This window comes from Mycteria americana, chromosome 6, assembly GCF_035582795.1.
Source record: "Mycteria americana isolate JAX WOST 10 ecotype Jacksonville Zoo and Gardens chromosome 6, USCA_MyAme_1.0, whole genome shotgun sequence".
Classification (NCBI taxonomy): domain Eukaryota; kingdom Metazoa; phylum Chordata; class Aves; order Ciconiiformes; family Ciconiidae; genus Mycteria; species Mycteria americana.
This window is the reverse complement of record NC_134370.1, coordinates 42,308,855-42,329,865: the sequence shown is the minus strand read 5'-3', so window position 1 is coordinate 42,329,865 and position 21,011 is coordinate 42,308,855. Positions and strand designations below refer to the sequence as shown.

Sequence of the window (21,011 nt, the reverse complement as noted above, 5' to 3'; positions counted from 1 at the left end):
CAAAAGCATTTGCCTCCTCACAGCTCTTCTCACTTAAAAATTTTAAAGTTATCCCTGTGTAGGGTTAGTGGATTGGTTTTTACCTTTTTCTGAAGTAAAATAAGGTTGCTAGCACACAGCAAAGTGGAAACTTTTCAAGCACCACCTCCCTGAGGAGCTACTTGCTAAGATGCACAGAAGTTTTACTAAACTCTTACCTTCTGACGAAGCCTAGAAGTTAACATGCACCAACCTATTGTTTTACTTGTCACCTCTCAAGCCAATTTGAAACAAGCTCAGTATCAAGCAGCACAGCAAACCCTAATCTTGTAAGTGATACCAGAGCCACACCTCACAGAAGCTGACAGCTGAACTCAGACCCAAGAAGCAGGAGGAAATTAGGTTATATCTGTTCTGCTTTGCTCCCCAAACCAAGCAGAAGCTCTCAGGAGGCTTCAGGGGGGGTCTAATAAAACCATGGTAGTTAGATTTTACACGATACTGCTCTCTAGCACTGAGCTCCAGAAGACTTCAAAAAGAAGATATCCAGAAAGTTACCTCTTTAGAGAGCTACACCTACACACAGAAGGAGCTATCAGCTATTCCAGGAAGCACTGTCCTTTCCACCCTTAAGTGCCACCAAGGTAGCATTTATTAAAAGGCTAACAGTCTGGAGAGCTTCTAAGCTATAGAAAATAATTCTGTTACTGAACTGTATGATATGTGTCCAGTTCATTTATTTTAATGCATATTTTATTTAAGTATCTTTGTCTGTCCCATCCTACCCCAGGCTTTACAGACAACTTCAATCACCAGTATACAATTTCTCAGCTTCTAGTATCACTTAGCTCCAACATTAGGAAACACAGTTGCTTAGTTGCTTGATGCATAATCCTTCAACTAATTTAGAAGCATACTTAAATACTTATTTTTAATCACTGGCAGATTACAATGTAATGCATTGCCTGGATTTCCATACTACTGTAATTTTTCCATTAATTGCAGATATTTAGAAACATATTCGTTTAAAAAAAAAAATAAAGCTTTAACAGCTCGGAGAATCAATAAATGTTCAACTTAGATTTCTGGGATAAAATGAGGGGTAAGAAAACCAGGACCTATTTTTCAACATCAGGCGACATCACCAAATCATTTATGCAAATGAAATTAGCCTAAGCTAACATGTAAAGATGATCAAGGAATAACAACAACAAAAATCCCTTCTATAACAAGGACAGCTTTCTGCATAACTAAATTTTCAGATGAAAACATTACACTTACAAAAGTGAGAAACCATCACATTACCAATTGCTGCAATAGGTTTTTCAAGGTAATAAACAGGGACAGTCAAGAATAGTGAGGAAGCAAACAGAAACCTGGGTACCAATACAGTTTGATACAAAAAAAAAAAAAAAAGAAGAAAAACAGGAAAATAAATATTTGGCAATTTCTTCAGTGCAGACATTAATACATTAACAGAAAGCCTGCTGTGAATTACTTTTCACTTTTTAATCACATGGTACAAGCTCCAGATGGGCTAGATGCCAAGTCATTTTAAAAGCGTTCAAGTAATATGAATACACACCAGCATTTCATTTAACCTCACTCAGCTCCACTAAATGAAGTAACAGTGCTCTCAATCAGGCTTAATTGTTTTAAGAAATGTGCAAAACCTCTCTAGCTCTGCTTCAGTACAGCAACAAGCCACTTTCACTCATAAGCTATTTTTAGAACTCATTATTTTGGAAAATACATCTATAAGAGCATACTTACAGATTGTATATCTTGTAATGGTTTTTATGCTTTGAATCCAAAAACCTTAAATAGAAAAAAGGCATGTATTAATACACATTGCAATAATGGTGACCTTAATTTGCAGCATCATTAAAGCACCATTCAGCAGGTGCAGTTCTGCGTTCTAAGTCCCAGCTGGCCCTGCAGTATTCTCAATGTCAAGGAGGCAGCATTTTGCAAACCTCACTCATACAAACAATCCAGTAGCATGAATAAGACTACTCATGCAACTGAGGAGACCAAGATCTGACCTGCAACTGAAATATTTATGGTATGGACCAATCTGCACTGATTTCTAAGACACCTGCACATCAATATATTAAGCTGAGCAAGTGTTGTTTATTTTTAAAGCAGAAAGCACCGATTACAACACAATGTATCTGTAAACACTTCCAATTTAATAATCTATGCAAAATACTTTGCCACAGTGGTATTTCCAATGAAAAAAAGCAGTTAAAATAACTTTTGTAGTCCAGTTAGAACAGCCAGAATAATTTGTTTTAATAGCAGGTTTTTAAAATGGCCATAATTTGCCACTGAAGTCTGAGGACTGTGCCCGATGATATTCTGGGTTCAGAAAGGAGGAGGAAGACCACTATACTTTTTCACACTCACACTCATTTCATTTTCATGCTCACTTTGCAAGAAAAACTTCCCATACAAGCCTCAGAGAACCAAACTGCAAACATGATTCATCAAAATTGCCATGATTATATATGATGTGTCACCTGGCAATGTTCAAGAAGAAATAACATACAAATGTTTACACTTAACATCATCAACAGTGTGTATCTGCACATCAGCCAGAAGGAATTTAATTAGCCATGACAGAACATGCTGTTCAAATTGAAAAGAAACACTAGCTGCTAAAATCCTGGAAAGCTCAAGCAAAAACAAGCTCTGGTCATCAGTCATAATATTCCAGAAGAACCTAGAAGAACTCTGTGGTTAAACCGATGCATTAAAATAAGAACAGATGTGAACGCTCCTTGTGCAGCACTGAGTATGAGATTCCAATTTCATCAGCAAAAATATTTCATGACTCCCACTGGCACCCCTGTTGGCAGACTTCAAGAGATTAAGGAAAATGGTGGACATGGCGATTTGTTTCAGATGCCCCCACTTGCTTAAAACACACTGGGGAGCAAGGAGAGCTGACTCCGCTTCTGCCAGCGATATCCAAAGCTGAGTATAAGCTTTCATGCAAGTATTTTTCTAAGCACAAAATTCCATCCAAAACTTCTCAAAGCATCAGTCACAGAAGATGGCCAGCAGTCCAGGTCATACTCCTCATACAGTATTAGCATTAAATTTGTCATTATACCAGCTATTCAGAAAAAGCCCACTGGCATATCCTGGCTCAATACCAATTGCTCTGGAGCTCAAACACATTGAACTTCTGCATTAAAAGCTCTTGGGAAAAAATTCCACAATAAAAAGATGACAGAAGCAGATGAGGACCTGCTGACTGCACATGCAGAATGCTGCATGATCACATTTTGTGCATAATTCTCGTTTAAAAACAGGGGGCAACAAACATAACACTACTTTAGCATCCAGTTCCCTACAGCCACTTAATTTACATCTCTCCATAGCTTAATTTGATTGATTACACTTTTAGGTGATCACTACTCCTTTTGATCAGAGTGTTTATCGACAACTTAATAATTATATAGTCATTCCCTTTCAAAAGTCTTATTTACACATATCCACATACTTAACCAATAAAATATATTTTCCTTCATACAGCAGCAACTGAAATCAATGCTGTGAATGGAAGAGGGCCTTCAAAGTCTACTGCCTGTTATTATTTATTTGGATTATTCCCATGTCATTTAGTCCAAGTCCAACCTTTGCCCTTATCCTACAATTTCCAAAGGTGGAGTCCCCATCAGGGACGACATATTTCAGATAGCAGATGCAATGCCCACATCAACTTAATGAAAAGGTGGCTTTGCTGGTAAAGAAAGATGGCTGGTTTGAGTTTGTGGGACAGCCCTTAACTGTCCCACAAGGGCAGCAAAAGTTTTTCTTGTGTGCAACCTGTGTGCAATGATACAAGTCGAAAACACAACTTCACACCTTTGTTAACTATTCTAGCAGAGACATACACACTCTGCAAGAGTATTTACAGATTGCTATGCTGAACCTCACTGATATGATGAGCTCTGGAGAAGTGACTTCTCCTCACTATTGCGTGACAGAACAAGGTCACTTCTGCAAGTCTGGTCAAATCCAGCCTCTGACATTTTCACTACTATTCATGGACAGCAAGCTTCATCACGACAGCTAAATATGTCAAAATGAAAGCCCCTCGAACTCATCTGAAGCTAACTGCAGCTGTGCAGGGAAGTTACTGCCTCCAGACGACTGATTCTCAGTTGAGGGTTACAATTCCTCCCAACGTTGGAACCGAGGAGCCGCCTCAACTCATTTCTGTACAAACCTGGATGCAAACAATTACCAGTGAAATTAAAGCAGCACTAATTCTGCCTGCCAACAATTATGAGAAATGTTCTGTGGCACCTCAAACCTGGGAGCAGCACCTTCTTTCCCAGATACACCTACTTCTAACTTCACTGCATAACCAACCTTCTTACTGCATTATCCCTCCATCCCCAAACAGCAAGTCTCTTGGAGAGCTACTGAACTTGTGATCTCAGATGCCCAAGATCTCAAAAGCATCATGCATGACTTAAAAAAAATCAGAACTTAGGATCCTAAAAACACTAACATCTGGCAGCTTCTGCCAAGTATTTAGTTTTTAGTGCAACCTCTCACGCTACACTCTCCAGGTAGGGTGTTGACTAAACATATTACAACAATGTTCCTAAAACACTAGGTACACCTTCCACAGTTGTATCCAGCAGTTCAGAGTATATAACTTTATTTGATGTTAAAAATGACAACCTGTGGGTTTTTTCACAAAATGTGCTTTAAAGCATCACCAGCAATAATGAATTTTAGCTGATTTTTCTCCTCATCCACAATTACTTAACACAGCCAGATGTAAAAACCTTTATCTAAAGTCACCTATATTTACTACTTTAAATCAAAATTAACTTATCAAGCACTTCATTTATCAATTGAAGAAAGGATATGGGCAAACATATTCTGAAATGCCATCAGCTGAGGAAACTCTCAACACTGCGAACAGAGGCATGGACTGACATCTTTCTAAAAGCAAAGAACCACCTTTTACTCCAACACAATTTACTGAAGTCAATTTTTCATAATAAAAAGCAGATTACATGCATTTGAGATCAACCCAGAACAGCAGCCTGGCCTAAAATTCTTGATAATATAATTTTTGTTGTTTCCAACATTTTTCAGGAAAGCTAATAAAGCAATATCTAAGAGATGCAAAAATCTTGCCATTTTTACGAGTCAGAACACACATCCTTTCCTCAGCAGAACATAAATTAGTGCAGAAAAGGATACTTAAGATTTACAAGAATAAGTTAAGGAAAAGAAAAATAAAGCCTTACCTTACTACATCATCAATGTTGTTCCGGTATACGCCTTCAAGCCTCTCTGCAGGAAAACCCATAGCAATTATGTTTGGATAAATATCTGAGCATGCAAGTTATGGAAACACTTGTAAAGCATGTGAAATTTCTATAATAGCATTAAATGGACATTAATCAAATGTTTAACTGTATCAAAGTCAGAGCAACAACTCTGACCAACTCCCATAGGTGAACAATTCAGCTTTATATATGCAGTAATACGGGATCTTTTCCAAAAAAAGCTGGGGGGGGGAGGAGGCGGGGAAATCAGGAGGGAAACTTTTGGAAACATAGTAATTTCACCACAGCCACTATAACAGAAATCTCCTTACATCTCAAACAGATAATTTACTAGAAGTGTATGCTATTGGGCAGCTGATGGTTAACATCCATTAGGAAGGCAATTCACTAGAAAAGCAGAGTCAAGTAATCCACTTTATCATATATCATCTCACTAGAATCACATAGATGCTACATACTGGTCTTTCTCTACAGTTTGAGTGGCATATTAAATCCAATGGGAAACTATTAAAATAGTCTTGTGTGACTAAATTGCAAGATGTTCCAAATTAAAACCCATGTTCAAGTCTCCAGTGATCCCAAAATAGGTATACCACACAAAACAGCAAAACAAACAAAAAAGTGCATTTCAGGCATGCAAGCCCTGGCAAGGCTAAATAAACACTAACGTTTTTATCACTTTCCATTATTTCTAAATAACAGATCACTATAGTAGCTGCTAAGGTAGCTCTGAATGTCTAAATGCAAGATATTGCAATAGATGGGAATGTACAGATCTGAAAAGGATTATATATCTTGTTTATTAAAAAAACAATTCCCCACTTCTAGGAAAAAAATTCCAGTGTCTTATTCTGAACTACCTGTAATTCACCTGCCAAAAGCAACCTGAGATAAAGAACTTAGGAAAAGTACCTCTTAGCAAAAACAAATTAGCGCTAAGGAAAAAGGCCAAATTAGAAAATGTTAAGTTTACATCTAGAGCCAATGAAGTAAAAAAATTCACAAATTGTTAGAAAATTACTGGTATTTATTTTCTTGGTGGTATAATGATATATGGTTTTTGGTTTTTTGGGTTTTTTTGGGTTTTTTTTTTTTTTTTTAAACAGAACTCAAGAAAAGAAAGTACTCCCAAGTTTTAAACATTATTAGAAATGATAATGTAGTGAAGAAGCTTCACTGAAAAGCAAAACAGAAATGAAACTAGCAGCAAGAAAACAGACCATACCCTACAGCATTAACATACTCCTCCTCAAACTAATTTTAGAAGGAGTAAGAACAAAGCATGATATGTTTGAAGTTGGCCCTGCTTTAAACAAGGGGGCTGAAACAGGTGATTCCAGAGGTCCCTTTCAACCTAAATTATTCCACATTTGTTAGAATCGTTTTTATTTTTATGGTTAAAATATAACAAAGCTCCAAAGAGTAGTCACCAGAATGGAAGACATTGCAGCAGCTTCCAAGATATTAATATTCCAGTTACTTGTACACAAAGAAAAGCCTGAAGTAGGATACAAACCACTTTACTCCATCCTTGCAGAATTCCCACAAGCCTAAGTACTCACAGGGAAGCAGCATGGACCAAGTTCTGCATTTACACAGTTAACTAGAAGACTTAAGAAAAACATTAAGAACTGAATACACAAGAAATAATGTTTTCTACTCTCAAAAAAAGATTTAGCATTTACAATGTAATTGAAGTATTAATAGACATTGGTCTGCTTGGACTATTCAAAAGATGATTTATGCAGACAATAAGAAAAATATGAAAGCTTTTGAGAAATCCAAATAAATATCTGTAGCTGCCTTAAATACAGACACTGAAAGGGGTTCACGTCTGGTTTCCAATTTATTCTGTACTTGCCCAAACCCTAAAAAAGGCTTATCTTGGGGAAAAGAACAACAACAACAAACCATTAAGTTGCTTAACTTTCAGAGCTTGTGGTAACTTCCGATACTATCAAATCACATAAATCTTAAACTTGAACTTCACTCTGAATGTATTTTACTGTGCAAGCAGTCCACACTTTGTTAAATTAACAAAAGGCACTACATAATTAACAATGTATTTACTATTTTATCAGTTACTACTTGCCATAAGCAGCAGAAACCGGTTATAAATCATGTGCACCTGCTCTATACCTATTAACAGTGAATTACCTGACTTTCAGCTAGCACACCCCATCACTCCCTCCTCGTTCCCAATTTCAACATGATTTCTACCTGCTGCCAGTTCTAGCATTTATACTCAAAAGCATCTCCTTTTGCATCCTGCTCTGAGCAGCAGGGCTATATAAATTACCATAGCAAAACAATCCAGTATATTAGCCTGTTTTCCACAGCACTTCTCCGTAGAAGACAAGCATTCATGCTAGCAACAGGGGTAAAATAAATTCATTTTGACATACCACATCAAAACAAAACTCAGTTTCAACTATAGCATCACCCATGAGACAGATGCCCAAACTTCACCAAATTACCATGTAACTTACTCAAATTTCTATTCACAATCATGAGCTTTACTACACAATTTTTTCACGCGTTTCAGCCTGCAGTTTATGTTCAGATGCTTTTCTTCTGCTGTTGGCTTTTCCTCTCAGAGAGGCTAAGAAACGAGATACTTTCCAGGATTCCCAGCTGGTGCAAGATGGAAGCAAAGCAGATAGACACCCCAAGCAAAAGGAACAGAACATCTTAACAGCAGCGTCTCCACTTTGCAGGCTCACAGACTTGTCCAAACACTAAAGCCTCAAAACACACAGGCAAATAGACATTAAAAGTTCCAAAATAACCAGGGTGGTCTCACACTTTTGGAAAGCGCAATCCCCTTTTGGCTCCCACATCTCATGTAACCCCTCTCCCCCCCTCGCTCCTCAAGGGCGATGCACGAGCGGTACATGCATAGATAGCATGCATGTCTTCTTTTAAACAGGAGCAAGTCAGCAGAATTGAATGCTTAAGCTTCACTGTGCATCATTACAGGTGCATTTTGAAACCCAGAGCTGGTATTGCAAAAGGTGTTCCACAACATGCCAGTAAGTAAAGAAAATGGAAAAAGACTTCAAATGGAGGGCGGGAGAGTATGAATCAATTTACTGATGCTGATTCAATAGAAGTGTTGTACGCTTTGAGGTTTTGCAACCTGACAGCACAAAAACTGAAGTGTTGCTGAAAAACGAATATCCAACAGTGAGCCGGGGGCAGGGGGGGAGCCTGTTTTTAGAAAAACATGATTGGTTTTTAAACAGGCAAGCCAATTTCTCCCCCAACTAAATATAAGCATCCTGAAGTACCTTACTTATTATCTCCAAGTATTAGACTGGAATGCAATTCACACACCACTGCTGACTCACTCTTCCGTCTGCAACAGATCTGGTGTTAAAGGACACCGGCTGCAGCGAGCAAATGACACCCTTCCACAGCACGCGTGCGAGGCTGCAGGCTTCATCTGCCCCGAATGAAAGCAAGCGACAACTATGACAAATGCATTCGTATTGCTGGTGAAGATCATTTTATGTCTTTTTAATATATGCTTCCAACAAGCATGCTGAAGAAGCACATTGCTTTGAAACTCTTTTGTTGGTTCAAGCAACTGAAGAATGCCTTTTGCTTTAAGGAGCAACATAAGATGGAAGAACAGAGTGGAAGTGCTGTTGCTGTTTGCACAGACGATATAAATCTCTGAGCAGAAATAGCTGTTTCATCACTTAACTGAAAAAGCTGCCATAAAAACCAAGCTCTTCCACCCTTTCCTCTCCCGTGAAAAGATGCCCCAAAATCTGCAGCAAGTGAAGGGGATGGTTGTTACTGCATCGGTACTAGCTTGCTCTTTTTCCTGATGCTGAGGAACAAAATAGCCCTCCTCAGGGCCAGCCTGTGATCACTGCACAGAAGGGTGCGGAGCCAAGCCAGTTATGGGAGCAACCGTCCACTGAGCATCATCTTCAGCAAGTTCTTCTACCACCAGCCATGCTCAATGGTTCAGAGACACTGCTTTTCACACCTCAGTTAATTCAGCATTGATTTCCAAAGCTGAAATTAAGATATTCACTACCAAGACAAGATTTCTTACAAAGGAGCTTGGAAGCTGGGCTTACATTCAAAGCAAGAATTCTGAGTCATCATGAAATTGGTAATGATACTGATAATTTTAGAAATCTGGAAGAACTGATGATTTAAAACAAGCAAAAAGTTCATTATGAATTCCAAGCTTTTTTTTTGACAGGCAAATGAAAATGGAAAAAGCCTCAGCCATTTATTGAGGCAGTTCTACAATACATGCAAAACAAAGTTAACCAAACTGTTGTAACTACCAAAATTTGAAATGGGCTTTCTAAAAAACATAAACCCTGCCACATTTTGCCGAAGTAGCTCTTTCCTAAGAAACCCATTCCCATAAATGGTTTTCAACAGTTTTTAAAGCACTCATTCCTTTCTCAATCTTGTAAACACAGAGGCTAGGATTTTAGTTAGCAATCATAATAAAAAAATACATGAGACAGACTCATTATATACAACAGCAAACACTAAAATGCCATCTTCTACTCAAGTTCATACTTCTTACTAACTATAAAACTTAAGCTTTCAAATTAACTAAGATGACACTACGCTATACCCAAGGAACCTTAAAATGAAAGCACCCAAGAATTTGCTAAGTTACCAAATGCCACAACAAAAAAAGCAATGCTTCATCAATATTGAAGACATACCAAAGCAAATCTATATGCTACTTCAGAAACACCTTTGCTCTAATGCTGTTTGTAGATTTAACAGAACGCTGTTCTTAAAGCCTGAAATCATTCCCACATGCTAAAGATGATAGTCTTTCCAGTTGCTATGAGAAAAATCCTGTATCATTATGCAAATCAGCAGTTATAATCACTTTCAAAAATAGCTGGCTATATATTCACATTATGCCAAGATCAAATTAAAGAATATGAAATATACACTTTAAATTTTACATACATATAGGTATAAAAGCAAATTACTCGTGTTGATCCTATAACTGATTCTGCTCACAAATTCAGCTTTTTTCCTAATAATGGAAGGTGGCCAAAAAAGCATACCAAAATATTTACAATTCTTAAGTTCTTAAACAGCCACAAGAAAGTTGCAAAAAGACAGCTATAGCCTTTCCTGCAATGATCAACATTCTCAATATCTAGAACGTGAGTCATTAGAATTTCTAAGTAATTTTATGAAGTCCTCTTTCAAACTAAGTATTTAATCCCTTATCCTCACTCCACTCATCCAGGCAGCTATAACAGAAAAACAGAAAGCAAATGACCTAATCTTCCTATTTCATAAGCATGCTAGAGCATGCAGTACTTAAGAATTTACATATAGCTTTACTTTTCAAACTCAACACTAATGATAGATTTTAAATCAAAATGCAAATAAAAAACAACTTTAAAACTATTAGCCCTTTACAATCAAAGGCTTCAGGAAGACCTACCAGGCATTAGACTTCATCTTTCTTTAAAAAGGAAATTTAAAACAAGCTGAGCATTCCTGAAGCTGTGAATGACGGTCACTGTTCAAATCATGCCTTGGAGCTAAAAACTTACTGCAAAACCTGAACCTGACACCTGCAAATAAAAGGACAACAGTCCATTTTTCCCGACCCTCAGTTTCCAGCTTCCAAACATGAATCTTATTTAACAAAGAACAGATTTAAATTGGTGAATCTATGGCCTGAAAAAAGCTTCACAACTGCCAGGAATGCAAATTTTCACTTCCAGTTCAGGCAAGCAAGGCATGTACTTTCTTTGATCCGCTCCTAAACAGCCCACTCCTCATTTGGGTGCAAGCTGCTGTCAGTTTTTCTCCACTGTGCATCACCCTCCTGGCTGTGGAGAGCCACAGTGCAAAGGAAACCAGTCTCTAGCACAATGTGGCCAAGCTGTCAACTGCTAAGTCCCATTTGATAACAACACCGAAGAGCAGAGGCACAACATTACTTTGAAGTCTCCAAAAGTTGCTTTGTTGTCTCAATGTGCCTGCAATTTTCAGGAACTCTGACTTCAGTAACCATGCAACACAGTCTAGCAGCGCGTCTGGCCCTACCAGCTATGAAATGTTAGTGTACTAACCTCAAGCCCTTTAACTCCAGCTAAAGCAAGTCCATATAGCAACAGCAAGAGAAAAAGAACTGTTCTTGCTGTTCAACAGCTTGACAGCCTGAAGCTACAGGGGGAGTTTTAGGAGAAGTGTCCACACTCTATCCTCAAACAGATTTAAGAGTCCTGACAAATGGCCAAGCTCTTATTAGTGCCATTTTCTTGACAGCATCCCTACAAAAAAAAAAAAAAGAAAAAAAGAAAAAGACATAGGAAAATATACCCAGCCAAATCTAGAAAAGTTTCCTAGCATATATACTATTTAGCCTGTACACATGCATACCTTTTGGTTTTGTGTTTTTTTTTTTTAAATAGGCAGCATTTCCATTAGCCAGCATGAAATGCAAAATAAGTTTACTATTTTTCTGAGAGTCTGGATAATCAGGAAGTATAGAGGAAACGAACAGGAAGAAAGTTCCTCAGAGCAAAGGAGGATTCCTTGTAGCCAGCCAGCTGCACTTGCCAACTGTACCATCTGTGCCTTAAAGAACAAGAAAAGAGACCAACTCAGATGTGGCTGAGAGAAACATTTGATGATTTGGAAGAAATGCATTTAACCCCTTAATGCTCAATATTTCAACTACAACCCTTTTTTTTCTTCTTCTTTCTTTTTTTTTTTTTTTTTTAATTTCTTAATCTTTCAGCTTGTAATTTAAATGGAGCAACCTAGACAAGGAACAATAAAACTGCAGCTCCTTTGTATCCAGGAGGTAAACCTGTCCAGATGAGGTCATGGAGCTGACAACAGGTCTGGATGGGAACACAATTTCCCACAGCGCAAAGAAGTAAATCATAAGATGCTTGAAAATGATACTGACAGGTTGTCTCAGGAACCAGCTACATCCTCAACTCACTTCCACCCCATAGCAGGGCTTTTGGACCTGCTTACTATATTGCATTTGGGAAGTAGTCCCAGAGCAAGAGTCTCTCCCTTCATCTGTGAGGTGTATGAAATATGTCCTGGAGCTCTCAGCCATATGGAGGCTTTGCAACAACAGCTAATAGGATCAAGAAGATTGGAAAAAACCTGCACAATCTACATAATAAGCAGGCACCTTTTTTTTTTTTTTTGCAAAAGACAGTATCAACCTCATAAACCTCATAGCATACATACAAAAAATGGTAGCAGAGATGCATGAAAGAAGGCAATGTCTACTCTACAGAAGAGCTTGCTCTGACAAAGACTAAGAAAAAGATGCCTTGAAGTCTCATTTCAACGTGGTTTGGAATCACAAATAAAAGTACAAAAGCATGCAGATAGTGAAGGAAACATGAGCTTGTTGTGAAGAGCTGCCAATTCCTCTAAAATAGCTGACGATATTACAGGACAGAAAAAAAGCTACCCTTCCCATTAAGAAAAAGCCAAGAACAAACAGGAGCATAACAAATGATGCAACAGCACACTCTATTATTCTTATAAAATTTGACAGAAAGAACTTTCCAGCTGGGGGAGTCAAAGACTGGGCCTCAACTCCTTACTCAACTTCAAGTCGAGGTCTACAACACTGAACAAACCCTATGATCCCAACAAGTTTCTAGAGGTGAAAACATGCAGAGGTCCAGTTAAGAAGGCTTTTTGTTTCTGCTCACGCTTTACAAGAAGCCACATCCCATCTTATCATACCTACCCTGGCATCCCAACTAGCTGCAGCAACACACAGCAGCTGGAGGCCAAGAGCTGCGCCAATGGCAAAGGACAGCTGTACGTGCAAGGCTGAGCAGCTGTCCTCAAGGTAACACATCTGCTGAGTGGATCTTCTCAGCAGGAGACAATGCATATGAGAAGCTTGACTGTTGCATCTCAGTTTGAGATTTCCAAAGTGACAAATTTACCTATTTTAACCCAGGAACCAGATTCAACATGAACTCTTTCAAGGCAGAGTATGGGACCTCCCTGGTACATGTTCTCAGTGTACCACCACACTTTGCAGGATCTCCTTTAAAGAAGCACCGATGTGTACTTAAGCATATCCTAACCTCAAACACCCACAGAAAAACACAAGACTTTTATTCAGTAAAAAGAAGTCAGCAAAAGAGTCACTACTTTGATATTTACTGACAGGAAGTGGAAAATGGTTCAGTCTCAACTTTTTGCAAGTCTGGAAGGACATCCAAAACTTTCAGAGACAAGGGAATTTAAAAGAGTTATCAGACTGGAGGACAAATATGTCACACTGAAAAGCTTTATAAAACATAAGCTACAAAAACTAGGATTTGCATGAATTTATCAAACCTTAATTTGGGGGGGTGGGGGGATGGTATTCCAAGAGAAAATAAAGGCAAGCAGCAAAACAAGACATAAGGCCATCCTAATAAACCCTCTCAACCAACAAGGCTCAAGTAGATAATATTAATTTTATTCTAATGAGATCTAGTGTTTTCCTCCTCTAAACGTTAGTACAAAAAAGGTCATTAATTCTCTAACTTACCCACACAAGAAATTAAAGAATACAAAATACACAGCTACTTCAATTCTAGCCCAATACACACCCAGACAATGCAATGAATTAAGCAGAGGCCTCTAAGAAAATTAATCATGCAATTAAAAGCTATTATTCTACAGCTTCACAAAGGCAGAATTAAGTTTATAAAGACATTTCTTAAGCACTTCACTACAAAAAAAAATGGATATTAAGCAGTTTTAATGCACTGCTGCACGTTGGGGCTGTGAAGCTGGGACTTCATCTGTAAAGGGAACAATGTCAGCTTTTGCAATAGTCATCATCCCAAACACAGAGCAGTTGAGTTTAATTTTTTAGCTGTACAGTCAATTACCATTTGAATCACAGAGCCCACTACTTTAGCTATGTTGCCTAAAAATCGTTATTAAAATAACCTAGATTTACGCAGCATGATACATAGCCTAATTGCACGATTATTTACTTACATTCTACAAAACTTGTTTTTTTCAGGGCTGTATAGGCAAGACAGTAAATGAGGCAGATGATGACAGGAACAAAGAGGATGCTAGCTTGAATTAGAAACTGGAACAAGGATTTCTTTACATCTGAAATATCAATCTAGGATTAAGATACATTCAAAAACTAACAGCAATCTCTGAACCCAAAGTAGAGTCAACCACCCACAAAGCATATGAATGTTCCTATATTTTCAAATAAATTCCCTTCTTACAGTCTGGAAATCACCATCGCAATAACACACACGAATACACAAAGATGCACAGCTTTAATCCCAAAAACCTTCACAGAAGTGCCAAATCAAAGGAGCCCACAACTACTCTAGTACATAAGATGAAGCATCAGGCATATCCAGCAATCACTACTCACAACTCCAGGCTATATCCCATTTACCCCCCTGAAAAAGCTATGCAATAATTAACCTTCAATATCAACCCTACATTAGGCACAGTAAATGAATACAAATCACATGTAGCTCCAAGTTCCAGATTACTCACCAGGTACTCACACTAGAAAGGAGGTGGGCTTTAAAAGGGAGTTAGTTATGACTAATGACAGCAACTTTGGTCTATAACGTACTTAAGGGATTTGACAGCTCAAACTACCTATTCTCTCCCTTTACTTCCAGTTTGTCCGAACACAACTATTGTCCCTTAAATCATTATACCAGAACCATTTTCTTGTTTAAACACGTTGTAAGGGAAGACTCTAGGCTAAGGTACCAGGGGTATAATTTGTCAGCTTATGCACTATTAATGTGGCAACAACATTAATCCATTAAAAACATAATTTCATTTAAGAAACTGTTCAGAGATTCACAACTGGCAAAAGCAACTCGGTAGACAGAAACCTTATATAGAAAATTTCAACTTCACAGTTACTACATTCTGAAGTTTAGTTCGGGCATGGCTTTACGTTTTTTAGCATAGGAGGTTTTAACATAATGTGTTAATAAAACACATTATTTCAGTCATATTATTACTCTACAAATTATATCAATTGCTTCCACAACAAAGAGGATTTAGGTGTCCAAATCATCCAAGGAAGAAGACGGAAAATACAGTCACTTCTCTTATGGAAGAAAATTAGAAAATTCTCTACTCCTCTACATAGTGTTTTAACACGTCATTTAGCAAATACTAGCTTCCTCTACAGCACTCACTGTACTTCAAAACCTTTTGGTAATAAAAAAAAAGTTCTTAAATGAGATTATTAAGTGTAGCACTGGAAAGCACAGGAAAAACACATTTTTGTCCCAAAGAAATCTGCTGATCACCAGCCTAGCAGTCATCAAGAGCCAACTCATCTTTCCGCATGTATTATACTGTGGCAATAATAGCCATTTCAAGTGTTGCATAAGCTCCACACTCAAGGCTATATCCTTTCCCTAAATACACCATAACCGTCTCATGAAGTCAGTGGAAGTCACGTGTAATTATCTTGAGGACAGAAAGGCCTTCCTGACTAGCACAAGTTCCTAGAAAGATGCACTTTCAAAATTCATCAACCTTCTTCAAGACTCAAGTTGGACCCACTGTTGACACATGGCCAATCAATTACACCAAGCGCTAAACCAGGAGCTTAACTGGTGGGATTTTCAGAAGTCCTCAACACTGACCTAAGCATCCTCACCAAAGTCACTGACCAGCCTCAACAAAGATAATTTCTCAAGGGCCTCAAGTGCCAACACCTCATCAGGCTTATTGTAAGAGATAATGAAGATGAACTTAGATTTTTCCTTAAAAAAAAAGAAATGCTCAAAACAAGTACCAGTCCTAGTAAAGCTTGCACTTTATTCAGCATTACCCTCTTAATGTTTAACAGCAAAGTTTTGGATGTTCTGAAAATTACACACACTTAACTAAGCTTACAAACAGATTTCAATGAAGATTAGCTTCAGTTGTGTTTTTTCTAAAAGGTTGCCGTATAAGAAAATTTTACGAAGTGTCCACATTAGCCATAATCATTTCTTCCCCCACCTTGAAAAGAACATATAGCCATCACTTCAACAGCAGAGCTACACAAAACCAAGAATCAGTTTGCAGCTTTTGTCAATTTAAAAGTATGCACAGGCAGTTATTTTTTAACTTCATGTTTAGCTTGTGCAAACAGTCTCCAGCAATGCTGCATATTGATTAAAAATTTCTGATGATGCAAGATCAAGTAGTTCATTAGGAAGCCTGCACTACATTTAAGCAAGTGCAAAGAGATAAGCTGTAACTTGTCAAGCATCTTTTAAATCCCTTTCTGAGCAACTGCAGTCAAAAAAGCAGGGCAGAAAGGGGTTGGGGTTACTTTGAATGGATGCAGGGAGGGTTACACAACCAAGTGCTTGCTCGAGTGGTCGGGGCTTTGCGCATAGGCTTCAGCTGTCAAACAACGCTATCCACAAATATGCACATACTATGGCAATTATGGCAGTATGCCAAAGGGGTTTTTTTTAGGTTGTGAGGAAAAGTAAGTGATCTAGCACATCTCTAACCCCAGAAGAGAAAATGTATGAACACACTTGCACCTATCACCACCTTGCTTTCTCCATCTGGACAATTCAAAAATCTTTATCCCCGGTAAGTGCCGAAAGACCAATATTCCCAGGATCAAATACATCCTACAGCAAACAGGTAACTGAATCAAACTCTGAGAAGTCCCCAGCCAGTAGCATTTTACTGCTGACTATTCAAACAGACTTCTTAGATTAATTCAGAGAAAAACTGGCACTAATCTTCTTGTACAAAACCCAAGATTGTCCCAGGCTCTAGAAGCAAAACGAGTCTGCTGGGCTCTTAACACTGCTAAGTAACATGGTTTACTCTGGAAAAAAGAAATACTTTTCCACCAATAAAATGCATTGCCAGTTAGTTTCTTCTAGTTTCTTCTAAACCCTTACTGTGCTTGTGTGCAAGAAAAACTTGTTACAAAACATCTAACAAACTTCAATTTTAAAATGAAACCAAATATTTTAAACGAATGGCATTTCCAACTTGGGCTCTCTTTTTAAACGCAGTATGTACCTCATGCCACTAATTCATTTTTTTCCTGGAAGCTGAGCCATTTTGAGTGAAGTCACATAATTTAAAATTTCATTAAAAACGCAAAGAGCTTCAGGACTGCAAATAGCATAAAGCCATGTGATATTCTAAGAAGCTTCCACTCACAACTTTAGCATTCTCTACCTTTCATTATATGAGACAAACTACACATGAGACTTGTAAATAAACTGCACCCAACATCTAATCTTTACTGAATACTGCTGCAGTTTATATGACTATGTAGGTCACGAGCTACACATGCTTCAATTAAGCATCAGGCTAGGCATGCTCTACCCTATGCTCAGGCTAGATGGCCATTTTCATGCCTAACAGAAGGCGTGGAAATACGAGAAAGTTTTACCAAAGCTATAATGGGCACAAGAAGCAGTTACACAATTTTTTCCACTTTATTCTCAAATAGTTTCCCTCAAAACACTTGCTAAACTCGGTTATGCATGGACCTCTTAAGACACAGGCAATCAATGCACGTGCAAGACTTGCACGCAAGCATTCTCTCTTCATTGTTCCCTGCAGTAAAACGGTCAACAACCAAGCTGCACAATTTCAGAAAAAACAAAGATTACAGTGCCTCAGAAAATATACTGGTCATTGCATCAAAGAAATGCAGCCATCTTAGAAGAAAGCCATTAATCCAAATTTTCCTTCTCACCCATTTGCACCAAAAGGTATCCAGTATTACAGAAATGAAATAGAAACCCAAATAAATCAGGAATAAATACAATATCTCAAATAAAGTATTAAAAAGCTGATTTAATGTCTCCACCTTTAAAACCCTTTCCTCTTCTAATTTCAAAATATTTTTTTCCCAAGAGGTCCACAAAAATGCTGTTCAGAGAAAAAAGAACATTTGACCAGATGAAAAGTAATGTCAACGTGTTTTTTTAAATACGCTTGTTTTGTAATTAGCACATAGGACTATTTTCATATTGTGTACGTAAAGCTACTGATTTTGAGAAGTCACTATTTCCCTTTCCTAAAATCCTACATTATCCACACAAGAAGAATTCTTAACCAACTCATCAGGAACTGAGAGTCCCAAGCATGATGTACTGTATCACACATACATCAGCGCCAGTTTTAAAAGGATTTGACACAGCCCACCAGAGGGAAAAAAGAGGTCCTCAAAGGAGACTTTGGCACTCCAGCGCCTAACCCATCCTGCCTTTTGGCACTCAGGTGTTCCCTGCAATGCCTTGGGAGAATCAGCCATGACCGAAATATAAAGACTGCAAGTCTTTGTCCACCTGGGACACCGAGACAAAAACCCTCCCTCAAAGAGGGGTAGAAGAAAAGACAGACCACAGAATATAGGCTGGAGATCAGGCACCTCACCTGGATTCGCTGTAGATTCATTTTATTCTCCACCTCCCAAAGCCCAGGTAGTAATCACCAGCTACTGAGTATTTTGGAGCCATCACTACTGAACTACTCGTACAGAAATATTTATTGCAGGAGGAATTCACACCTCCATTTCCCATATTCCAACTAAATGCCCAAATCACTGGGCTATCCAACTCGTGTCAGTCTTTCTCTTTTAGCTTGACAGAAGCAGCTGCCCTGAAACAACCAGTAAGCTGTAACAGAGGACACTCCGACAGATATGGGCGCGTGGGGAAGCAAAGCTAACCAACAGCAGAAATGCAGGTGGTAGCTTGGTTTGGTGTCAAAATTTTAAGCTCCAGCACACAGTGAGTACCTTTAAGAACTTAAACCCCAGTCCTCCTACCACGCACTACCCGCCTTTCCAAACAGCTCACTTAGGTTTCAAGTTTTCTCTTTCTTCATCTAATATCACATGGTTGGAGAGCTAACTCCCAGCCCAGTCCTCTGTCTACATGTATAAGAAATAAATAGGTTATTTTCCAGCTACCAGGTATGATGAGCAACAATGCCATCGAAGCCCTGCAAAAAGAACATTGCCAAGAAGCCTGCACAAAGTGATAAAAAATTAAACTTTCACTTCTGCAACAATGTCAGCCTTCAAGCAAAGCCATTATACTGTACAGGCAACAGTCTTCACTTCTACCAAAAAAAAAAAAGGTTTGCAAGTATAAACTTCTTCCAAAGATATTTTTGCAATCATGAAAAAGAAAACCAACACTTTTTCTATAAATTTCATTACAGAATTGCAGCCAGCTACCCCTTTTAGAAAAATTAGCCTAAGCCCAGTGTTCAGTGGTCTACCTCTAATGCAAAATTCTAATAATAAAACTAACTAGACAAAAAAAGTAAAAAATAAGCAATAAACTCCACTTCGTATATCATTAGCAACCTTGAGCAGAAAATCCAGGTTCAGCATTGATCAATTTTCTTGCTGGGAGCAGACCACTAGTTAAAAAGATCTGTTTAGGTCAAAAAAATCTCTCCCTACCAATGGCACATCTGGGCAAAGATACCTGAAACACCAAACTCTCCAACTGTGAAGCCAAAACCTCACCATTTTGCCACCACTTAATTCTTTTCATAACCCTGAAGTTCCTAGCAAACTCATCACTCAGAGAATCAAAAACTCTCAGACTTCTGCTGTTAAGTCAGCAGCCAAGTGCTGCGCTGGCCTATGTCAGCGTTACAGCTGCCCTAGTCATAGGCCAACAAAACAACCAACTGCAAACGCTTAAAAATGCGAGCCTAGAATTATATTTTATCAGTACCATGAACAGAACGCATGAATTACATACTAGAGCTCCTGCTTTTTAACTAAAAGCTCTGCAGCCACCTGCTAAAGTCAAGAACCTTTCAGGCTGTTTTAAAGCCACCAAAATTTTATGCCAAGGCTCAATGCAACAGCATGAGCTCTGCACTACTTAACAGCTGTTACCGGTTTTGATCCTGCCCAAGAACTGGATGTGTTTGTAGCACTTGCTATTACACGAGTGTAATTGCTCCAAAAAACAATAAATTTCACCCTGATCCTGTTGCAGAACAGGAAGTGCTCTCTCTAAAGGTATCAGTCTAGCTCTGAATACTACTGTTAATATTCATTTTTCCGAGAACAGTTCAAACTTTTAAGTCACGTTCTTGCTCCAAAACCTCTCAAACACAGTACTGATCTTTCTTTACCATGGAGAAAGACCATGCCCACAGCACAGCCCCTACATACCATTAACTCTAAAAGGCATTCAAAGCTAAACATCTGCCTGCCACAGCTACAGCACATTTGTTTGAAAGGCCACCAAAACTATACACTAGCAATGCTTCTCTATGGTTTGACTTACTAGTCATAACTGCATACTAGTTACATATTCCAGAATTACACTCCTTACAATCCTCCTCGACGAGACCCAATGTGCTCTCATTTGTAACACATCCTTGTGTTTACTGTATCTGAGATTATGCCAAAGCGCAGTTCACGCATCGCGTTAGGAGGTGTTTTTTTAATTTGGAAGAAGTGATTGCCACCTCTTGTCAAGAACCCTGCTGCACCATACTGCAACCGAGCACGAGCTCTGCCTTACTGAATGTATGAAAATCAGGGCAGAGTACACAGGCTTCACCTCTCAGGCCGCGCAGACTGAAGCAACCCCAGTAAAGCGATAGGCCTGCCACGATTATATTTGCAATTCAAGACGAGTTACTAGATCAAAAATAAAAAGTGCTCTGGACGTGAGTCACGGCGGGACAGGC

The 21,011-nt window shown here is 38.5% G+C and overlaps 1 protein-coding gene across 1 annotated transcript in view; it reads right to left on the bottom strand.

Moving 5' to 3' along the window:
* LOC142411488 (phosphatidylinositol 3,4,5-trisphosphate 3-phosphatase and dual-specificity protein phosphatase PTEN) overlaps window positions 1–21,011 on the bottom strand; it is a 50,120-nt gene that overhangs the window by 28,087 nt on the left and 1,022 nt on the right. Inside the window, exons 2-3 of the mRNA XM_075505474.1 lie at window positions 5,262–5,346; window positions 1,753–1,797 (exon numbers count right to left, since the gene is read on the bottom strand). Coding sequence (XP_075361589.1) covers window positions 1,753–1,797; window positions 5,262–5,346 — 130 coding nt within the window. The remainder of the gene's footprint in view (window positions 1–1,752; window positions 1,798–5,261; window positions 5,347–21,011) is intronic.